General features: G+C 31.0%; 1 protein-coding gene across 2 annotated transcripts; it reads right to left on the bottom strand.

The window, feature by feature from the left end:
• Positions 1–18587: 18587 nt before the first annotated feature.
• On the bottom strand, positions 18588–20362 carry LOC111624059 (achaete-scute homolog 1a-like). Of its 2 annotated transcripts, XM_023366839.1 has the most exons (3): positions 19491–20362; positions 19266–19433; positions 18588–19097 (listed from the first exon to the last, which is right to left on the bottom strand). In XM_023366839.1, exons 1-2 carry the CDS (start codon positions 19963–19965, stop codon positions 19270–19272), a joined length of 639 nt encoding a protein of 212 aa, XP_023222607.1. In that variant the 5' UTR covers positions 19966–20362; the 3' UTR covers positions 18588–19097; positions 19266–19269. The 2 variants fall into 2 exon arrangements, with proteins under 2 accessions (XP_023222607.1, XP_023222606.1); XM_023366838.1 differs by having other exon boundaries at positions 19266–20362.
• Between the last annotated feature and the right edge of the window lie 4203 nt (positions 20363–24565).

Genomic DNA, 24565 nt, shown 5'->3' with positions numbered 1-24565 from the left:
CAGTAATGACACCAAATTTCCAACACTTAATGACGTTAGCTGGTGTTATCAATAATATTGCTGATTTACAAATTAAATCAAAAACCATATTTTAAAATATATTAGAAGCGAAAAACAATTAAAATTCTATCGAGGAAGCATCTAAAAATGATTTAACATTGTTTATAAAAATGATGTCAAACTATTAATTGCTCGTCTTGTGACAGTTCGGAGGTAGAATCCCGACTGAAGAATAGAAGATGCCCTCCTAGGAGTCACGATTAGCCGCAGGATCGATTTACGTAACTAGCTATTATACAATCGGGTCTTCCATCAACTATCTTTAAATTGCTATACTTTTAATTAGCGCCTAGAATTAGTGTAACAATGGACGATCTAACAGGATACCTCCACTTATTAGTCTAATCTATTAAAAAGTACGAAGCAGCGGATAACGAGGAGTAAAAACATTATTATTTTCATCCAAAAAAATGATATCCGACGTCACTAAAATGTTTCCCTGATTGTAAAAAGATATCTTAAGAAAAAAAGGTAATATAAAAAGCTATTATAGTTCTTAGCCCGGGGAGGAAAGAATTTAATTTTGACTTTCTCGTTGTAATTACACACTTCCACTAATTACTATTTTCTGGTTTAAGTAAGATGGACGTGCCTGGAAGTATACTCGAGGTGACAAAGACAAGCGTGAAATATCACATTAACGCTGAGAAAGATCCTTTTCGTCGAACCGTGATTGAGATAAAGACTAGAAGTATATCCCGATATCACTTTAGAAGACCTATAAATATAAAACTACCCTCTCGTTAACTTACTAATTTAGGGGTTTAGAATTCTTCTCTCTCAGCAGGATAGACACACAGACGTTTACTGTACAGTTTAATTCGTAACACACATACACACACGTAAATATACAGTATACTATCACTTGTGTAGAATATATTATGCAAAGTGTTGTGCGTATTAATTTAATGAAGAATACATTGAATATCTGTATATCGAAGTGTGTTTCGATTTACATATATCAGTTATGTGCTAATAATATGTAGTACATCTATCGAAAATTTTACAGATATAATGAGGTATATAAATTAAAGTTTGGTCATCTCAATGCCTAAACCTTTCTAGAGATACACTTATCTTCTAAAGAGATTTATAGGTGTTAGGATATCAATTTCTCAACTTATATCTTGAGAGATATTTCAAAATGTCTTGTAAATCTTTACAGATATACATATTATTATTTCAACCCTTATATAAAGCTTTTTGCGGTTATATTTAATTTCTGAAGAGATTATATAGGCATTAAGCTATCGAACTCTGAACGTATCAAGTATCTCGAGAGATATACATATTATATGCATAGACACACATAATTACCTAATATATGTGTATACAATTACGAATCTAGATAAACATTGTGGCAGAGTATGCATTTTTGAGATACAGAAGCGTAAACATAGATAAATCTAGCAAACATACCTTCATTTATCAAGAATTTATCAGCTCATAGATTAGTCAAACACATAGATGACCCTATTTTCGATAGAGCTCACACTAATATATATTTTAATAAGCAAGAAGGGGGAAGAGAGAATTTATAAGAACTAAATTTACAACTTATATATAACAATATAAATGACTAACACTATAAATTATCACCACCAAACCCTCATAAAGCAATTGACCTATATTAAAAACTCAGCCGAATTAAATTAAAATTAATCCTTTATATATATTTTAAACACTACTCGAATGAATATATTAAAATACCCTAGTTAATGGGACCTTTATCAAAGTGTCAAAACTACACTACAGAACAATTATTCATCTGTAAAATAATGAAAGAAGTGTAAAGTAATACCAAGAAGCTACACCGCAATGACACAAAGTTTTTATTCACATTTTTTTTATATTCATGACTTCTTATTATAGAATCAATTAATAGTAAATTAATAAGTAGTAGTATAGAAAGTGTTATTAAACACCTTACAAGAAACATAAAAGATTTCCAATTAGAAGAATTTACAAGGAATTAATATTAGTGTCTATAAATCATTAAGAGTTTTGATGAAGTCAGCAACTAAAACAAGTCACATACAAGAGAAAGAGGGTGCGGTTTATTTCTCTCGTCAATCAACTCTTTATAACTGCATTAGATTGATACTCCAACACCATGCGAGACGTGACTTAATTCCGTGACGAGCCTTTTCCAATAGAATTATTTTTTTTTTTTTTTGATCATCTAAAAAATCCTTATCTACGATGATCAATTGTTATGAAAAATTGTCTTTTACTATTCGGAAAACCATAAATTTTCTCCCACGTAAATGTAGTCTTTTGTCTCATTAAATATAATGTGATATTTCAGATTTATTTTTAGTAGTATGTATTTTTTTTATNGAATTTATTTTTTTTTTTTTTGATCATCTAAAAAATCCTTATCTACGATGATCAATTGTTATGAAAAATTGTCTTTTACTATTCGGAAAACCATAAATTTTCTCCCTTGAATTTTAACATTTATAAATGTATATATATGTAATTAAAATTAAAAATATTTTTTGAATTAATTGATCTTTTTATTTAATTTTTTGGAAGATTATTCCAATTGTTATTTTAAAAAAAATGAGTTTTTTTAGATGCTCTTTCTTAATTTTTTCTACTGTTTTTGCCTCTAGACACTTAAAATACTTCTAAAAATTCTAATCAAACTCTATATAATGTATTATTTCAATTTCTGCTTCTAAAAAATTTATTTCTTGAAAGCTCTAAATTATTTCAACTTTTTCTAAAATATTTAATTTTTGGAATTTTTACTTTCACTCAACCTGTTGTTTCTAAAATATAAAAAAAATCGTAGTAGCTTTTGCAGCTTTAAGCTAAAGAAAATTCTAAAAGGTAATTTTTGGAATAGTCAAATTTATTTTAAAAAATAACCTAATGTTTTAAAGCTCTAAACTGTTTCAATTCCTCTTTAAAAAAAATTTAATTCTAGAAATCTTTGCATTCTTTCAATTCGTCAGCTCTAAAAACAAATTTAATTCTAGAAAGCTCTACGTTTTTTTTAATCCATTGCTTTTAAAAAAAGTTAATTTTTGTAATCTCTAAACTAGTTCAATTCCGTCTTCTAAAAAAGCTAATTTTTAGAAGATTTAAACTATTTAAATTCCTGCTTCTAAAAAATTTACTTCTTGAAAGCTTTACATTTATCTCGGTTCATTTTTTAAAAAAAGTTTTAAAAGGGGAGAAGGATTTTCACTTGATAGTTTCTAATTGAACTCGTTTCAATTAATTTAATTTTTTGACAGTTTTTTTTTCATTCTAAAAGTAAATTGTGACGTCGATAAATTATTCCCTCGACAAGCTAACTGACGTTTATGTGGCATAGAGTATCAGGTGAGAAAAAATCTTCAAAAAATACACACAACTCTCATTATCTTTAAGATGTGTAAATGACTTCATCAAGTATTCTTTCAGTTAAGCAATTTCACTTTACGCGTGGCATTGAAGAATAATTTAAAGTTTAACGATGCTAATCTATGCTTATAACCAATCAAAGTGGCTATTCTCATCACGAAAAGCTAATTTTAATCTTAACTTAGAAGAATTAAACCGTGATCTTCTTTAGATTAATGAGTAGAAAGTATTAACTTTAGAAAGTGCTAATCTACTTAAAAGTATAACCAAAAAAAAAAAATTCATTATCTTAATATATTCTTTACTTTAATCGTAGTACATTGAACTCTATAGATAGGTGAGAAAATTGCACACAAATTTGTTGCGATAAAACTGAAAAAGGTGTGTTTGTTGCTGCTGTTGTTGCATGGGAGCACTTCAGCAATTCGTGAATTCCCCTACTTTCAACTGATAAAATTGTACATAAATGTGGAGGAAACTTGATAAAGTTTCGACGCTACACTGCCCCTTACTAGCAGGACCTCCTTAGAGTTTGATTGCGCACAAATTTGTTACGATAAAAGAAAAAAAGTTGTATCTGTTGCTGCTGTTTTTTGCATTGAAGTTCTCGAGCAATTCGCGAATTCCTCTTACTTTCAACTGATAAAACTACATAAATGTTGAAAAACATTATCAATTTTCGATGCCAGACTTACTTCTTACTAGTAGGATCTCCTTAGAGTTTGCTTGCACACAAATTTATTGGATAAAACTAGAAAAAAGAGTGTGTTTGCTGCTATTGTTGTTGCATGAGAATGCTTTCAGCAATTCGTGAATTCCCTCTATTTTCAATTGATAAAACTGTACATATAAACTTCTCTTTACTAGTAGTATCTCCTTAGGACCTCTTTGTTTTACAAAAATTCATTGAATAAAACTAGAAAAAAAGGTGTGTTTGTTGCTGCTTCGTATTGAAGCTCTCGAGCAATTCGTAAATTCTCTCTACTTTCAACTGATAAAATTGTACATAAATGTGGGGAACTTGATAAAGTTTCGATGCCAGACTCGCTCCTTACTAGTAGGACCTCCTTAGAGTTTGCTTGATATTCATTGCACGTTTTGCTTACCCTTAATAAGGACGTTCGATCTTTACGTAATACTTGTAAGGATATAAAAGTGAAATTTATGACTACCGACATTCACTACTACAATCAATATTTTTACGGTGGTTTTTTTTATTTTTTGATAAGTGATGCGAATTATAAAAATTATTATGACTAAGAAAATTTCTTAATAATTTTCTTTTCTTCTTAAATTTAATTTATAACTTAATTAATGAAGTTTTAAATGTAATAAACTCGGTTTTTACTTTGATCTTTCGATATAACTTTCCATTATTTTTATAACTTGTAATTTTTTTTGGATGTTTTCTAATAAAAATTACGTCCGATTTTAATCTTAAATACATATTTTAATATGTTTTTATATTATAAAAATTATAATTATTAATAATTGTTGGCTTTAAACAGGTTTTGATGCGTAATTTGGGTTATTAATAGTTGAAAAATTCTTGATTATCATGGATATAATTCATATGTAATTATTATAATGTATTATTGCCATTTATATTATGTTTTTTTATAATTATTTTGCTATATTTTGTTACGTCTTCTAAAAAAGAAGACTGAATTTCTAAAACAAATCAAAGCTAAATCCCTCCTTCGATAAATATCAATTATATGTAGAATTATTCTATGATTTTTTGTGTTTTTTTAATTCCAATAAATATCTAGCTTCATTTGCCTCAATTAATTGCTAAATAAGTAATTTATATTTAGAATTTTTTTATAACTCTTTTGCTTTTTTAAAATTCTAATTAAATGCCTAATTCTTGCTTTAATTAATTGTTAAACAAGTCATTTATATTTAGATTTATTAATTAATTCTTTTGCGTTTTTGGAATTTAAATAAAATATAACTTTATCTTTGCTTCTATAACATGGTAAGTAAGCCATTTATATTTAAATTTTCCTATAACATTTTTTGGAATTCTAATAAAATTTAGCTGTATCTTTATTCAATAAAATGTTAAGCAGGTCATTTATATTTAACATTTTTTTTTTATAATTCTTGTATTTTTAAAATTCTAAGAAACATTATTTGAGTCCCTTCTTCAACAACTTCATGTTAAACACAATTATTTAATTAATATTTTAAAGTAATTTTAATTGTTATAAATTAAAATATCATTAATTTTTAAATTAAATTTTAGATAATTAAAGTGCACATTTTAATTCTATAATTAACAAACTAGTTATCTATAATTTTAATTCGATCAATAATGTATCAAAGATGTAATTAGATCCTCCATCTTCATTTGGAAACATTAAATACATCAAAAATTCTCTATTTTTTTTTTAGTAATTAATTAATATATAATTACCAATTAAACAATTATTTATACTTATAATTTCTAAAAATTCTTTTGTTTTTTTTTTAATTCTAACAATACTTAACTTCACGCTTCGTGAAATTGCTAAACAGGTTAATTTGTTTATTGAATAATAAACAGGTATAAATAATACAATGTTTACATTGTGAATGAATAGTTTCCACCCCCTAGAATAATGTTTATTTTAGTGATGAGAAGTGTTTTTAGGACTCATTTCGAAGTATGGATTTAGGAATCATCATCACACTAGATCCTGTAACATTCCATATCGTGTGCCTCGAGCAATTTCATGTGAAAGGAACTATCACTATCGTTTCGATCACGAAATCTTCCGGGCCCCGAAGGGTCTTGTTCCACAACGCTGAACACTCAAATAATCCACTCAGTCATTATCAATGATAAACGCACTATCAACTGTTTATCTATGGACAATTGATGCTGTGACTTACTAGGTCATGAGTTACAAAAGTCGATCCTATAACTTTCTTCTTATACAGTATTTATATACATTTTTTTCCACTCTGGTGATGATTTAAGTGGCCGGAACTAAGCTTTTTTTCTTTCCCCATTTTCCCTTATTTATATATGTTTTTCCTTTCTTAAAATCAACTGGATTTTTTTCTGTGTTAATGAGGAGTCTATTTCAGTAAACAGATTTAAAATTAGTGAATTGATCCTCTACAATGATTCCTCATCCCTCGAAATTAGTGCCATGTAATTTCTTATCTCGTGTTTAAGCTAGAAAATAATGAAGACTTCAATATTCACCCCATTAAAAATAAGGAGAGTAGGGATTTAAACTAAAAGGTCGGTTAATGTTGTAAGGGGGATTTAGAGATTTGTGTTTTTTACAACCTTTTGCCTTTACTCACTTTGTTTTTTTTCGATTAAATTTCCCATTTTTATGGCACTCTTCCGACTCCAATAAAATTAAAGTTGATAGTTAATGTCTCATTTTCCTGATGGACAGAAATTGTAATAGTGGATAAAAGTGTGAGATGCTATCTAATGAAAGGTATCGTGCTCTATAGCAAACAATGAAGACACCTTTGATTTTTTATTGATATTTATTAGTCCCAAATGGGTGTTTTTGGAGTACTTTTTTCCTTTCGAAAATTTTCTTTTATTAATAATCACAATAGGTAGATTACACAAGCAGATTTTTCACTTAACATCAAAGATTGATGTGTTATTCACGTGACCAGTGGCTATTTAATTTCTTCTAAAACAAGCTGCCTTAAACTATAAATTAGACAGGACCCACTGTCATGGGATATACCGCCTCTCATTACATTGCCTTTCTCTGGCTAGACAATCTTCCTTACAGCTTCGTAATTATTGTGTGCGGTAGGTTATAAGAAGTCCTTTTTCTGGCCTTTTTCACTTTCCTCACACCTCAACAGGGTCGTTGGCAAGCGCAATCAACCAATCAACTTTCTACTCTTACTTAATTTCATGTTGTATTCATGAATGTGTCGTAACTTATATCCCTTCTATGAGAAAATTGTTTAGATAATTAGACAATGGCCCGTTTTTTTTGTTAGGAAATTAAAAAATTCTCTTTGTTAATATTTACTAAATTTTTAATTAAAGTATTACGTAGTTATATTTTACACACTACAATTAATACTTAATAGTTTAATCAATATCATTATGTTTTCTATTATACAATAGAAATAGCATATAGACAGTATAATGTATAGTAACAGTGTTGTACAATGTATAGCCTATATTGTAACAATACACATTGTATAATACTATAGATACCTGTACTACACGTGAAATGTGAACTGTATATTCATACCATATATTCGTATTTACACTCAATACATGAATTTAATATGTTATTGTTATATATAATTATGTGTGTCGTTTTTATCTAGTAATGTTTATACATAATAGTATATATAATGCACAAAGCATACACTAGTATACATTACAAATTCACAATAATATGTACAGTACATAGTATATAATAGTGCATATACTGTACTGTATATATACAATATATAAACTTTATTCTACAGACATAGCAGTGTATATAACAATAAAGTAGTAAATGTTTGATAAAAATAAATAAAAAATAATTTAATATATAGGATAGTAAATACTTTTAATGCAATTTATCTTTAATTATTTAAGATTATTGCATCAGTTTTTTGCCAAAGTTTACAATATTTCATTGTGTAATAGGATCATTTAAGTTGTAGGTCTATGTGTTATGAGAATAAATTGAGTTTATTGTTGGAAATTCACAATAAGATTAGTGATCAGGAATGAGAAACAATAGGAAATTATCCAAAAAAAAAAATCTTAAGATATCCATAAAGTCTCTTAATCCTTACAAATATTCTTAAATAAATTCCTAGAGTAAGGAAGTCGATTGAAGAATAAATTGGCTATTGTTAGTTTAGCTTGTTTTTTAGAAAAAAGTTTTTAGAATGATGGAAAGATTTCAAGAATTTGCTTTTCTTTATAGTAATCTCTAGCTTGTTGAATATACTTGACGGTGTGTTAAGTGCATCTCTACAGGTTCTACCAGGAGAAGTTAAAATAAATAAGAAAATATAGGGATAAGACGTGTCTAATTGATAAGTGAATTACTTTAAACCGTGACAATATACTAGTTTGGTTCCTTACTTTGAAGACTGGTTCGAAACAACTGCACACCCCGAGGAGGAAGAATTTCTATTTTCGAACATATTTCATGGCGTATTGCAGTAGGATAGATCGTGGATAACATTACAACTCGGAGCAGTTGAATCTCTCAGATAACAGGTTGACTATAGCGAAACCACCTGCTAGATAGCCCGAGGAGGAGCAGAATTATGGCTGAAACTGTGACAGGTGCCTGCTGTGATGCACCTGATCTCCAGGCAGATGTCCCTGCAACCCCTTCGCGCATCACCCGGAAGTTGTATAGCTGCTAGCAATAAATATTTCATTGTATTTTTTCTAAACTTCTTCATTTATGAACATTCTGACGTAATAATCAAGGGGTTTAATGCGGTAGGAGTATTCTATAAAGTGAGACGTGTCAATTTGTTTATCTGTTTGTTGGATCCTCGCTGCCCGCTTTGAACCACATTAATACGTACCAAATGGTTGTATTTTAATTGATAGATTTCTTTGACAGATGACAGACACACCCAGATTTGACTGCGGCTAAAACGTGATCGATGTACGAAACTTTGATATCATCGCCTTCAATTTCTTGATGATGATTTCGTTTCGTGATTGTTGGGTATGAGGAAGATGATCACTATACTTTGCTGATTCGATTTAGTATGAAAATAAAAGATGAAAGCATAAAAAATGTGTCAGAAAGGTTATTTTAGAAGCATCAGGTGCATAGAAATTGAGTTAATAACGTTTAATCGTGAGTATGTCGGCCACCCACATTTACATCGCTCTTAAATTCACGTTGCAACACGAGAACATCACACTTTTTTCTTTTTCTAACTCTGAATTTATTTAAGATTCGAGAAAAGTAAAAAAAATATAATAATTCCGAAAATGAATAATTATTTTTAATATAGAGTCTGGAATACTATAATCAAGTTTACATTTGAATTTGCAAGGCGCCTCAATTTCTGTGCTTCTTGTAAGCAATGCTCCACTAATTATGGCCTTTAATAAAAGCATCCAATTTGTTGGTATTATTATTATTTTTATTATTAAATTTCCCTATTAAAAACGAAAAAAAAATGTTGTTTCTTACGGGGAAAAAAAGATAGGGAAGTGCTCTAAATACTTGAGGGCACCTTGATTTGTCCTTGGGTCAAACTGATGTATAAGAGTGAATGACCAAGGCACGTGGAAGCTGCTCGATATTTTTTGAACATTAAAAACAATTGCTTTCTGCATCGATGGTCAAAATAATCTTAATTTTTAACAATGTAATGAAGAATATTTCAATATATTCCTCTCTATTTTTTGGTTCTTTTGCACATAAAAAAAACTAGATTTTAATTCCTTATAAAAAACATCATTTACATATCATTCTTAATTCCTATTTAGAATGTAAAAATGATATTTTGTAAAGAATTTTAATTTAGATAACAGACTTTACAAAAATAATCTTTCATTCTAAGAAGTAATAAGGCAATTTACAAGCAAAACATTGAATATATTACTCGACATTATTGTAAAGATAAATGTAAAAAAAGGTCAAGTTCAATAACAGTTACAAAGCTAACGGGTTAATCGGGATCTGTAAATTGCTTTTGGGATTCCGTGGGTGGACAATTGATGACCAAAATAATTGAAGTTAATTGAGTTATTTGTTCAAACATCGCTGATAGAATTAACTTCAGACATCTTTACGTCTCTCCAATAATAATATATCACTTGAGACACCATCGCTTCGATGATAGTATCACTACAGATTTCTAAATGGCTCTACCATTATTTTAATGATAACCTCCTCACGCTGTACGAACAAAGAAATGTTTAGGGCAAAGAAAAGAATCATTTTTATCAAAAATCGCGCGTAGGACGATGTAATTTCTAGCAACTCTGATGGTTGCACCCATAAGTGGTACGCGTAACACCACCACGATTTTTTATAAATATAAAAAAAGAACCTCTATCAATCTTCATCATAGTCAATTAATAGTTTGAAAGATGTCCACTTTTGTTTAGTGCTCAATTATTTATTATGATGAATTCGAAATTATGGATAAAGTATGTTGCTATGGTTTAGTTTTTTTGTTATTTTTGTATGTTAATGAATTATTATCTATACAAATTTATCTAGAGCAACACTTTTATGGCGGTAATCTCACGCGATCACACGAACTACACTTGATGGATCTAATTAGTCCATCAGATAATAAAAATGTGAACAATTACATGCTGAGCAATGCAGAAGACTTCAAGGAGTAATTATATCAGATATCTCAACACCACAGCTCGTTACTATATAGACATCAAAGCAACGATGTTACAGATAGACACGCGGGTTGACAACTGCGACCAATAATCGTTTATCAATGAACTTGCAACGTCCTCAACAGAACAGGGCGTTCACATTCCCGCAAGGAGGGTGGGGCAAACCTACTCACCTCCAGGCCAAAATGAGGGACATGACCAATAAGAAAGTAAATTTCCATCCATTTATGATCACGAGAATGTTATTCTATGTGGAGACAGCAATCCGGTTCTTGTGGTCAATCCCTAACCTTGCTCACCGCTTAGATGTCTAACCCAAGGCTAGTTTACCTATTGTCAACCCTAGCTTATCACCCTTTTAAACCAGATGTCTTCTGCCGGAGGCCGAAGACAGTTTGATGTCAACGTCCCACGAGCATAACTTTTTTTTTGAACTTTGCTTGTTGTTTCTAAGTTTTTTTTGGCCCCCGGTTGTAAGGTGGGGTAAAATGGGGTGTAGAATTTGGGTGGAATGTGACAACTTCCCAACTGATCCCAATTTGTCAGGCTGCAAAACGGTCATTGGACCCCGTCCAAATCGTGTTTTCGGATGAGATTGATAAATTTTCGTGTCAGATGAATTAAAATACCAATACTTCCGTATACATAGTAGCTGTTTGCTAAGTTTCCTGTAATCACGACATTCTGTTAAAGTCACGCAACGAAAGCGAACTGGTCTGCTCGACATTGAAGCAACTCTTGCTGATCTTTAGGTTGTTGCACTAAATTATCATCTCTACTCACCCTGAATTATCTTAAATTAAACGAAATTTCAAGAGGAAAACTTAATTTTTAATTGTTAAATTATTTTTTAAGTGTGCTAGAAGTGAGAAAAGCTCGTTTGTAATGCATTAATGTCGTGCAAGGAAGTGCTACTTGCGTCAAGATTTTCTGTAATTCATTATTCAAGTCCAGAAAGGGAACGAATTATAGAACAGATTGTACAAAACTATAAATTAATTCATCAACGGATATATAATTAAACTAATATAAAATAAGCAAAAAATTAAAAGAAAATCAAAGATAAAACAAACAAATAAACTCGTTTTATCTTATCCATACATACCCTGAGAGTAAATACCAAGAAAGCTATTTGATTAGGATAGTTTACCATGTTTAATATTATTAAAAACTAGTTTAAGATTGTCTGGAGGACTTACATGACAAATTTGACAATAAATTGACGTCTTTTTCTTCTTGTTTTTTTATCTTTTCGGATATTGATTGCTTCCATCAGTCGCATAGATGTAACGATGTTGACACATCCAACCACCTGTAAACCCACCTACCCCCCTTCGGGCAACACCATGCTCGTGGCATCATTCTAGCAGCTTGCCAGACACGTGCTATAGATGCAGTTACAAGCAATGCCATCAGTCTTGGCTGATTTGCTGTCCTTTGCTGTTAAGAGCAGTGAGGTTCTTTGGGTGATTGTATGTGGCACGCGATCGTTGTAAAAGAAGCCGCGAAAATCCTGCAACGAGGCGAACAACCTATGTTAAGTTTATGCATAATTTAAACATTCCGATACGTACTCTTTCAAATTATTGGAAAATACTGTAATAAAAATAAAAAAAACCTGTCAGATTTATTAGACAGGTAAGAAGTAGTCAGGAAGAGGGATAACTTTCATCTAACAAACGTTAAAGAAGTACAGGTACCGATACGTCTTAATGAAGTTAATGTGTAAAAGATAAGATTCCCTCCGAGTAATTAAGCTGTAGAAATTAAGATAAATTATAACACCTAAACGAGGAATGTGTCTAAATCACACCAACTGCATTAATTTATATGTTAGGGGTCAAAGAAGTTTCCTATTTTTTACACACTTTATTGTTTGTAATTTTCTACAGAATATAATTAAATATCTTTAGTTAGCTCCTCAAATCATATAAATATTAAATAGTAAAAGTAATTATATATATATATATATATGATAGTATTGAATATGAGCTAAAGAAGCTCATCAATTAATATAAGTTAAGTTCATCAATGATGCGTTGAACACGCTTTATATTAATATTTATGCTTTAATGAACATAAATATAAAAGAAAATTTGGTTTGTTTGAAGATTTATGTTCTAATAGGTAGTAATTTAACAAGAAGAATTTGATTTTTATAGATGTTTAGATATGACTTTTTAGATGTTTAGATGTATTACATTCTGTTTAAAATAAATTAAAACCAGCCTTAGGCAAGTTCACATTTTAAAATATCTTAACTGATTCAACCTTCTATCAGTTCTCTCCTCATAAAATATAAATCAAACTGAGTTCTCTGGCCATCTGCATTCATACAACTCTTTAATATGCCAGACACTTATTTTTGTCAAAGAATATCATTAATTTTTTTGATGTAATTCTTCAAAAAATACATTCTAAACTACGCTTTCCTTCAAAAGTTTATCGCAAAAATGATACTTTTTGAAACAATTAATTTCAAATTAAGATATCAAGGGGGAGTGCGAACATTTAATAATTATTCGGATTTACACTACAATGCACCCATTTTGTCAAAGAAATTAAAGAGGATAGAGATATTTTTTAGACTAATAAAGTTTTATATCCTTATTTTCAAATAAAACACGATGGGTTTCTTAACTTACAATCACCTGTGGGGTGACTTCTGTCACGGAGGACCTCCTCTTCATTCTGACTATAGTTTTTATGGTTTCCCGTATTTTACTGTTAGACTATGATGGGGTGGACCTCCTAAAAATCCTCTTTCTACTTTTCTGTTCCCACGACCGCCCACAAGAGGCCTAAGTGTGAAGTTTATGAACCTATAAATGCTCCAGCTTAAAGTAAATATTAAATATATGTCTTTAAGCATGTGAACTTAGGAATGTGCACTCCATTCACGTAACAGTTCTCCACACCTCACGATAATACTTAAACAAGTTTTTTGTTTTATTTGAATATTAAATTGATAATTATATTTATAAATAGTACTGACAGATTTTTATGTTTTCTTTGCTATTCTAAAAGCCACACAGTAACTAAGATCTATATAAATTCAGCAGCCGATGAACCTGGATAATTTATCTGAATTTTTTTAACATAAATATTTTTAGAGTTTCTAAAGAACTCATTTATGTGTCTAAAAAAATACAGTTTTTTCTCCAAGAAAATATATATATTTTTTTCTTTTCTAGAATTCTAAATGATCAAAGAATAGTCAATTTCTAGAAAATAAAAACATAATGACATAAGAACATTCAAAATCGTTCAACTGAGGAAAATTTTAAACCCAGAATTTTTTTGATATTTTTCATTCTGAAAAAATTTTTTTGACAAACTTTACTTTCTTGATGTCTTTTAAAAGTAGTTTTTTATCCTAAAAAAACCGCAAAACAATTTTCCAAAAAACCACACTAAATTTAAAAGTAGAATTTCTTGAATTTATCGCTCTAAAAATAACATTTTGGAGTTTTTAAATTAAGAAATGGTTAAATAAAATAATAAATTCGAAAATTTCACACTTATTTTCCTCCCTTTAAGGCATGCTGTACGTCATAGAATTAAGGAAAAGGTGGACAAGATCTATATATATCAGGAAAAGGATTATCACAACACAAAGGGATTAACCTTTCATCACACGTGTGGCCTTCTTTGTTGTCACAACTATTCCAAGTCTAGGATCGTTTCAAACTGACAGTAAGGAGGATCATTCTCTACTGTCGATGATAAAATCGCAAGCATGGTACTACCTATCAAGCTACACTACATATAAATCTATTAAGAAAATACCTAGCGAAAGAGGGTGTATAGAAATCCATAATTAAAGTTTTTATAGAGTTATAATTACTAGTTTACATCACCATCTTGCAGTTAAGTGTAGCATCTTCACACCTTTCTGGTTTCAAGTTTCGATTTATTTGTTTCACATAAACTAGACTTAACAAGTTTTAATTGCTTTTTTCCCTTATGTTGTGCCCTCGTGTAAAGAATAATCCCTCTAAACATAATTAATTCGATCAGAAATCATTCAAGTTATTATTATTTTAAGTAATAACTCGGTCCTGTTCATATTAGATTCTAGTAAAATGTAATAACTTTCTTATATATTGGCAGAACATTCTTCTTAAGATCGATAATAACTTACAACCCCCTCCGAAAACAATAGTAAGTGATATGCCATCATCCCTAACTTTAGTATTGGCATCACGTGGTTTTCTCATCTATCATCCGAACGGAACGCCATCAAACGGCATGATATGGAACTAAAGGAGTTCCCTCGTGGAATTATTTGCAATTATATTTGTCAGAATATTGAATAAAGCAAGAATCAATTATCCACAACATGCACGTCACCATTTATTTATGTCTACTTTCACAATTTAATCCCTATAATCAGATTCAGTTACGAGTTTAGTTTTAGAGATCTTACGGGTTATTAATTATCCAATCATAGAAAAATCAAATTATCATATTTTACTACAAATTATAACACTTTTGAAGCAATTGAGATGGACATGTTAAGATTTATAGAAAAATGTATCAGATATCTCGTAGAGAGTATGATAATTAGAGAAGATTATCTGCTCTGAAGGTCTTACACGTTGAAACAGTGGCTAAAACATGATTCACAATTAAATCAGTGATTACTCTTTATAATTCATCGAGTTTCCAAATTTTAGTTACAGTTTTATGCCTATTAACGTTTATAATGATTAACTTGCTATGAAGTACCTATACATTGGCCACGGCTGAAACCCGATTTGAAGTTAAATCAAGCATATCCGGTGCTAACTACTTACAATTCATCGAAAGTTTCCAAATTTTAGTTGCAGTTTTGTATCTATAAACCTTCCTAATCATTATGCTGCTCTGAAGATACCACATGTTGAACCAGTGGCTCAAACCTGATTCTAAGTTAAATCAAGCATATCTCGTGATTACTATTTATAATTCATTGAGAGTTCCAAGTTTTAGTTACACTTTTGTGGCTATAAACCTCACCAATGTAGCGCTTCAGTGAGCTGGATAATTAGAGTAGGATAATTGTCAAAATAAAGCACCAATGATCACCATTAACATAAATTTCAGTTTTTACACCACCCAACCCATCCTATATCCTAGTTTTTAAGAGTAGTAAAATAAAGAGTAAGCGATAAATATTCTGTGCCCTTGACCATTATACACTCACACAATTAGATACTCGATGAAGAAGGGTGGAGCGATTGATAATTTGCAGTCTGGATTTGACAACGTCCATCTAATACCTGTAGTTTGTATGACAAAAAACACTCCCAGTGTCTATCGGATATAACCCGGAAATTCTTACAATGGCTGTAATTTTCTAACTTGTGCTGTATTTATGTGTGATTGGTAGAGGCATAATTAATCTGGATGTCCACTTTCCAACCCCTTCTCTCGTGGCTAAGTCCAGTGGACACACCTCCGTGTTGTTACTACGCCTCTACCTTGGGGCTGTGACTTGTCACAAATCACTTTGAATGGATTCACTAATAATAAACCCAAAAGTTCGCTGACTTTAAATTCTTTAAAGTCTCTTGACACTTTAAGGTAACTTAAAATGTGACAAAACTACATCCAAATTTAAATCAGATTCAAAATTCCGTGTTGCAAGATACTTCTAACACGTTCATTTTCAATTTTTTTCCCCCTGAGTCCATTAAGGCACGTCTGATCGACTATAATTATGTTAGAGAACCAGATAAGGATACTAAAATGTAAATTTTTATAGATAATTTATTATAATTTACACAAGATAATTAAAAATTTATTTATTTGTTTAAAGAAATCTACAATGAGTTTTACTGTATCTAGTTTAAATTGGGTGAAAATTTTACTTTGATGGATTGATAACGGATGATGCCGCTTAAAATTCATTTTATGTCCATAATTATGGTACGAAACATGAATTTGTACGACTCCATGAATGAGGTACAGTCTTATACGAGGTGCGGTGCACTTGGATATGAGGTACACTTGTATATTTGTAGCATAGATCATCTACTTATATGAAAGATAATTTTAATGGATCTTTAAAGGAGGATAGTATCTTACTACTGATTTATATAATTATCCAATTGAACTGGGATCGGAAATCGTTTTAAATGCTCGAAACGTGGAGAAAGAGAACAAGAGACTAAGGATATAAAAAAAAATCTAAGAACCCCCTCCAGATCACGTGATTAAAGGCAGGTGTAGACCCGCTCCAGTCAGCAGCTGGATCGTCCGAGTATGGATGTCGTCTGAGTTGATTTCTTTGAATGTTTTGTAAGGGAGAATAAAAATTTTAGGTGAATTTTTAGAATCAAATTTACAAAATTTTAGTATACATTTTAATACACAGTCATTCGTTACATGAATTTCAGCAACAAGATTCGTGTTTGAGCTATATTTTTGTATTGTATAGTGGAATTTTTAGAGTCTTTGTAAGTTCTTTTTTTATATTGTGTTTAAAAAATTTCTAAATACAATACCAGAGTGATTTATAGTGATGCAATTCGCTTCATTCATATATTAATGATTCAATGTATAACCTAGATATGTAATTGTCACATCAGCATGATATGGAATTACTTCTGCTATATCATTCTATAGAACAATTGATACTTAAGGGGTTAAAATATATATTTAAAGTCCCCAAAAAACTGTGCGGATGTTTAACAATATTCTGACATCTGCCTATGCTTCTTAGAGGGAAAAACCTAAGGGTGAGCAAGGTGAGGCTGCTAAGTTGACATCAAGGGCGCCGTCTCGTGTCAAGACTGAATGGCGACCGTTTTTTTCATCCCTCTCACCCGTCGTAGCAGCAACTAAATTCTCAAACTCGTCCAACTTGTGATTCGGTATGCACAGACCAGATCTGTCGCGTGCCAAATCCAGCTGCTTTAGGCATCGGTCGCGTGGCCTGTCAGTGTCGCTGACCGTCGTCGCAACACTTAACAGTTTTGAAGTGTTAACGACTTGGGACGTATAGGCATCAGGAATGCGTCCTCAACACAGAAATACGACCAAATTGCACCCTCCTTATAACACAACTTTAGAATATCAATTTGAATATTTAAATTTAAAAAAAAATGTCAATTTCGAAATTCAAAATTTTAAACGAACCAATCAATTAAATGTACGGAATTTTGAAGTAATTCCGAAACAATTTTCAGGAAATTAAAGAAAGAATATAATGAAAATGATAACTATCGTTGTGTTACGTTATTGATAGTTATGTAGCATGTCGATAATTACGTTCTACTTCGATAGTTACGTATGACCGTAATTACGTTATACTTCGATAGTTACGATAATTCCATTATGAATGATAGTTACGAGTAACAGAAACGTATACGTTTTTTTTAGTTTTGTGTTTACCGAAGATTTATAAACTGTCAAACAATCGTTACATTATCTTTCATAAATGTTAACAGTGTTACGTTAAAAAACCCGCACCTACACGGCACATATGTATTAGATTAAAATACTATGTTTTAATATAAGAATATTAGTGCTGAGGTGACACAAATGAAGAATTTAAATCTTTGAGGTAGCTCGGAATGATAAATCGTGACTAAGTGGATCATATAATTTAAATTATGTGAAATTTTGATTGTGGCGCCATCTGGTATTTTCATTTTAACGGATTTTTTCGAATACGTAAAGATCAATTTTATAATTGTTGTAACGACTTCTTTACGGTGATTAGTTTGTTTGAAAACGATGATCTGGTTAAACGAAGGTAGAAAAACACAGGAAATATTCAAAAAATTATTCTCTTTATTCAATATTCCACAATGGAATCGTATATAATAAAATACAATATACTATAAGTTTTGAGCATTAACAGAGAAAAACACAATTAATATCAAAAAATATCGCGCGGTTTTCTTTTAATTATTATTAACAACACTGCGTTTTGAGCAATTTATCATTGGCTCTTCCCGGAGGATTTGGAGGGAACATCTTTAATACTGACAGTTTTTTGTAATAATAATAATAAGTACACCTGGATTGTTTTGAGCCTGAATGAGCAACGCGTTCATTCAAGAAAACAGATAATGGTGATGACTAGTTAATAACAACAGGGCAACTTTACTCGAATTGAAGTCGGATCCCAAATGGGGATAGGACATCTGGTTGGCATAGACCTCTGGCAGACTATACAACAATACTCTCTTGAAAACGTCTAGCACACTGGCCGACCAACGATTTAGAACAATGCCCCCAGGGGTAGTTGTCTCGCACCATTTGCACGGTGGCTCCCTCCATCGGCCAGCGTTGGAATCAAGCCTGTCTGTTGCCATGGCGACCGGATTGTCGTCGGGGCATAGGGGCGAATCGAGATTGTCAACTGAACAAAGAGACAAAGGCAATGTTTTATATGAATACACATACACATACTCCATATTTTTATCGAAAATAAATTAACATTAGAAATATTAACTAAATGTATACAAGATTAGAGTATTTAAACACTTAGTTTTAAGAAATATTCTAAGATGAAGGGAGAAGAGCTTACCTGTTTATGGAAACCAGCTTCCGAAATCCAAATAAGTGTCTTCTCCGGGACTGAACATGTGATACGGTGAAGAAGTGTCCGAACCCAAACTAGGAGAAGGAGATGAAGCAGAATCGACCGCCATAGCAGACGAAGAAGACGATGCCACAGCAGCAAATTCGTCACCATCTGTAGACATAAACTTGTCATCACTCTGCATACACTCCAACGAAGTTTCTGTCTCACCTAATAAGTCCTGTAACTGTTTGATGTATTCAATGGCCGATCTGAGAGTTTCCACTTTACTTAACTTTTTATTTTTGGCACCCGACGGCACGTGATCTCTTAAAGTCGTGAATCCCAAATTGACCATCCTGACTCTTCTTCTCTCTCTCGCATTTCTTCTAGCAACCGCTGTTGGTTGCGGTTGAGAGAAATCGTAACCGATCTGACTGATCTGGAGTCTTCTTTTACATCTAACAAACTCCCCTTCTGAATTGTTATTCTTTTCACTAGTCTGATGTTCCTTTGTTTCCGAACCGTTGGAGCCTGTTAGAAACTTTGTAATGTTTTCCGCCGAACTGACTACAGTCAACGAAGCCATGCTAGGAGCAACAGTCGCGTGGCCAACCCGTGGCACCTCTGTGATGGCTGCAACCGTCGGCACCATTAAAAAGCCAAAGCTCATGAATACTAGGCTCCACCTACGGCCAACCAGCATTGTGTTGGCGATCGCGCCAGTCGCGTGCCGACAGCCAAACACCGCGATGTGGCCGCAGGGGAGAGCCAAACAGACGACTCGACATGCCTGGACGCTTTATAAGGGATGAACGGTCGACGACTATTAATATATGCATGCGCGCATCTACCGACTATTGATCAATGGCGGATAATAACAAACGATTAGTGTGAGTACGCATCCAGTTAATAACCAATCGTTCTTCTCATTTATCAACCAATCTAGATAAATTACATAATTGAAATTGAGCGTTCTATTTAATTAATTAATTTTGCCCCTTCATCAAACTTCTTCTTTAACGATGCCATTTTTAATTTTCTTCATATTTAACAATAAAAAATGAAACATTGAGTTTTCATTTGGAAAGAAAACCCCTAAAAAGCCATGAGATTCTGGAAGATGATTTTAGAATAAGACTTGGAGGATTCGGAATAACTTTTAAAAACTTGAATAAAATTCAGTGGAATGTTTTTAGAAATCATTCTCCAGATCAATAAGATATTTTTTCAGTTTAATTCCTAATTAGATTTTATGGTAAAATTGAAGATCTTGAAATATGGGTCTTTCGAGAGAATTTTTTTGAAAATTATGATTTTTTAAAAATTTCTAATAAGATCTATATTAGAACTGAAGATCGTTAGTAAAATCCGGTCTAACTAGGAAATACAAGGGTCCTTTTTCGTCTAGCAGAATGACATATCAATTAGATTTGTAACGTCTTTCTTCAGGAGACTTTAACCCTTCGTAAGGATCAGAATAGAATTAATCGATTCTTCACAACATACCGTTAGAATATTTTCTAGATTGCTCTTCCTCACTATTCTCTCACACCTGCTCTCCCTAGTTGACAAGTAGTCATTAACAGCGAATTCGGTACAATGCAACATTATATACATATATATAAAAAACTGGATTGACTGGGATGCTAATGCCAAAGGCAGATGAGAATGCTAAAAATGGGGAGAAGATGCAGGGATGAAGGGGGGTTTCATCGATGGGAGAGGCCTAATCTCCACCGCCGCTGCAGATAAATATTTGAGTTTCACCTTATCGTCAACTGGCTATTTACTCAAGCCCACGGCTATTGGGAGTGGTTGCCACTGTGTTGCTCCTACCGCTCTGACGATTCAACTTCCTTCTTTGCTACCGCAGTTGAATGAGAATAGTGTAAATATATTATTATTTGAATAGCTAAGTAGAAGTGTCAAGAAATGTGCCTTTTTTGATAACATTCTCTTCTTTTTAACCCCTCAATACATATTTTAATTTTTGGTAAAAGTCTTCAGCACCTCTATCTCACTCGTGGCTAGGTGGAAGTGCATGCTAATAAAATTCTACCTGAAAATCTATAGTTGATTATAGTTTGCCAAATTAATTAAATAAATACATTTTGATTTAGACATATTTTTTTACACTATGCAAAGGGGTGAATGAGTTATCTCTTATGTTGGCTGTATCATAGAATATTCATACTGTATGTTTATTTTACTTAATTTTAATGAAACAAAAATAACTTTTGTTTAACTTTCATTTTTATAAATAATAATTATTACCTTTTAAAATAAATTACATTATTTTCTAAGAGAAACTTCAGATTTAATTTTTTTAAAACGAAAGATTTAAACATACACATAAATGATAATAAAAATATCATGCAAAGGGGTAGTAAATTAAATAATTGTGTTAATATTTTAAAAATTTTGTAATTCACAAATTATTTTAATTTTTATTCGTAAAACTTTATAAATTTCATTTTATAAGTAAATTATGCTAAATTTCATCAACAGATGGCGCTTTGTATAAAAATGACCCAAGGGGTATTTACATAATTATATATGAAATGAGCTTTATAATTTTGATTTCATTATTAATTAATAACTTTTTTTAATGGATAGAACACATTCAAATATAGTCGCTTACTACGTTACGCAGAACGTCACCGCAAAGTTTATGAATGGATCAAAGTTGCACATAGAAAAATAAAATCAGATAATATAATTCGTCAAAAAAATAATCTTTTACTGGTTTATAAATTACATAAATTTGTAGTATGCCAAGAAAAAGAAAATTGATTAAACTAGCTTGATAATTAAAAAAAAATTCTATGCGCTTCAAGATTCAAATGGACAATTCTAAGAAATTTTCTATCATAACAAATGAAATTATTGTATTGCGTGGTTAATATATATTTTATTTTGAATTAACTATAACTCATTTAAGCTTTTTTAAGTTGGAACCTGTTGTAATTTAGATAACTTCTTTAATGTGATGACTTTCTTTTTTTTCTTTAATAACTAATTTATAATACTTTGATTATTATCTAGAATAATTATTTACTTTAAATAAATTATGATTAAATAGATATATTTGTTCTACTTCATTGTTTTCAAGTAGATACACTTTACATATATATACTTAGAAGTACAGCAATGGAGTAGAGAGGATGTACAAATGTAAATAGACAAAGTATATTTACTTACAAGATAGAAAGTAATGAAGTAATAAAAATTTAAATTTTTATAGCTTTTATAATAGGCTTTGTATATCTTAGGCCTAAGTGTAGCCAATACAAACAGGCTAAACAAAATGTATGTATATATAGGCTATATTTCATTACTTGTAATTTACTTCATTATATTATTATATTACATATAATTAACATAATATATAAAGTAATTAAAATGACATTGAAAGTAATTTACATATAACTGAAATGTATTTATCAAAGAGACGAAATTCGTTTTCGTGATGGCGATTCTTGTAAATTATTATAAAGGTATAAGAACTATCGTTTCTCTCGAAGGACACGTCACTACAGTTGAGGTCAGCATGACGTGAAATGACAACCTGACATCTGTCGGTCGGTCTGAAGAGGAATAGAAAAAAAAGAAAGTCCCTCCAGGAAGTAAGTCCAAGGCCAATGCCTGATGTCATCGGAGGCCAATCTTTCATTCATACCAAAGTAATCTCTGATGTAGAATTTGATTTCGACTAATTGCATCGTCGATTGATCTCTCAATAACATGTCTTCAGTATAGAATCAAAAATTCCATTTTTTCTATCTAAAAAAATTATCTTTCGAAATTTCCATTCTCTCTCTGTCTCCTTCTCTCTCTTTCTCTCTCTCTTGTTATCAGTATTATCTCGAGATATACATGAATATACTTTTCTTTTTCCAGTACTTGACTATAGACGTTAGCCGATTCTGCGACATATTCAAAGGTGGTGATCACAGCAGGATGGTAGGGTCTCATCCGAGAACAATGTGCCTTACCCAGAAGGCCATAAATAATGCGCCAGCAGCTTGTCACGTGCGGGCGACAAAAAAGCTTTAGACAATAAAATATAAGGACAAAAAAAGCTCGCGACCTGGCTACCTGACATCGTCTTTAACCATGTTCAAAAGGTGCAATTTTCTTCCCCCCGTTCTCCCTAAATTTCTTTATAATTCTGAAACTCGAAATCTATACTTAGAGTTAGATTCGTGTGCTTTAATTTTTTTACATGCCATGTTGGTGTGCAACACATCGTTATAATTGTATAGGAGTCTAATGACATTTATATAATGTGCTCAGTCTACTTTACATCCTGGCATACTGTACATGTAACCTCTATTGAATTTCAAAATTTCTATTCTCAATAGATTCTAATGCTATTCACCTTGTTATTAAACGAGTGCTTTACATTTGAATTTTTTAGATAATGCAACTTTTTTGGCATTTTAAAGAAAGTAAGTTTAATATCATTTATCCTAATGACTGTGATGAGAATTTGTATGTCAGAATTTCTATTTTCAATTAGATTCTAATGCTACTTCCAGTTATAATTGATTTTTAGATGATTTTTTTAAGTAAATGTAAATAAAATGAATTGAGATGAAAGAGAACTTTTTAGAAATACAAAACAGAAGAACTATTAAAAGAATATGGCTTCGATGTTTGCTTATCATAATGAATTAATATGCTGCAAATGCTACTCCCAATTAAGAAATGAATTTTAAGAAATGTGAAACTTCACATCTAAAAAAATGTAAAGCTTTTAGAAAATGCAGCGGAATTTTAAGGTACATCGATCCAATATTGCATATCCTGTGAATTAGTTAGTATATCCTATTCTATTCACGACAGATTCTAGTTCCACTACCAGTTATGAAATGAATTTTTTAGATTTGAATTTTTTAGAAAATGTATTCCAAGGAATGTGTATCCAATTGTAATGAATTCATATGATGCGAATCTGTATGCTGGAAATGATTCTAATGTAATTGTATAAGTTAAGAATGACATTTTTAAATTTAAAATTTTTTATAAAGTGTAAATTTATAGATTTTAGTGTAAACTAAATATTGTATATCCTTTATATTATTATATGTATTTTTAATACATAAATCTTTATAATTTATTACAAGATTTTTAAATCTAAAAAAAACTGAAAAAAATAAATACAATTTTTAGATTTTCTCAGAAGTTAAGGGGCCTTTTTAGATGTTAAAAAAAGGAAGACAAAATTTATGCAATTGAAACAAGACAAACCTTTTTGACATTTCGGGAAAAGTATACTTTTTAATTGACCTAGATTCTGT

Source organism: Centruroides sculpturatus, unplaced genomic scaffold (assembly GCF_000671375.1).
Source record: "Centruroides sculpturatus isolate CEXI.00-Female unplaced genomic scaffold, Cexi_2.0 scaffold323, whole genome shotgun sequence".
NCBI classification, from domain to species: Eukaryota; Metazoa; Arthropoda; class Arachnida; order Scorpiones; family Buthidae; genus Centruroides; species Centruroides sculpturatus.
Note: the sequence above shows the minus strand (reverse complement) of the source record. Positions and strands in the feature narration are given on the sequence as shown.

What these genes read in the sequence shown, in the direction of transcription:
- LOC111624059 (XM_023366838.1), bottom strand. Translation starts at nt 19,965, where the DNA reads ATGCTGGTTGGCCGTAGGTGGAGCCTAGTATTCATGAGCTTTGGCTTT.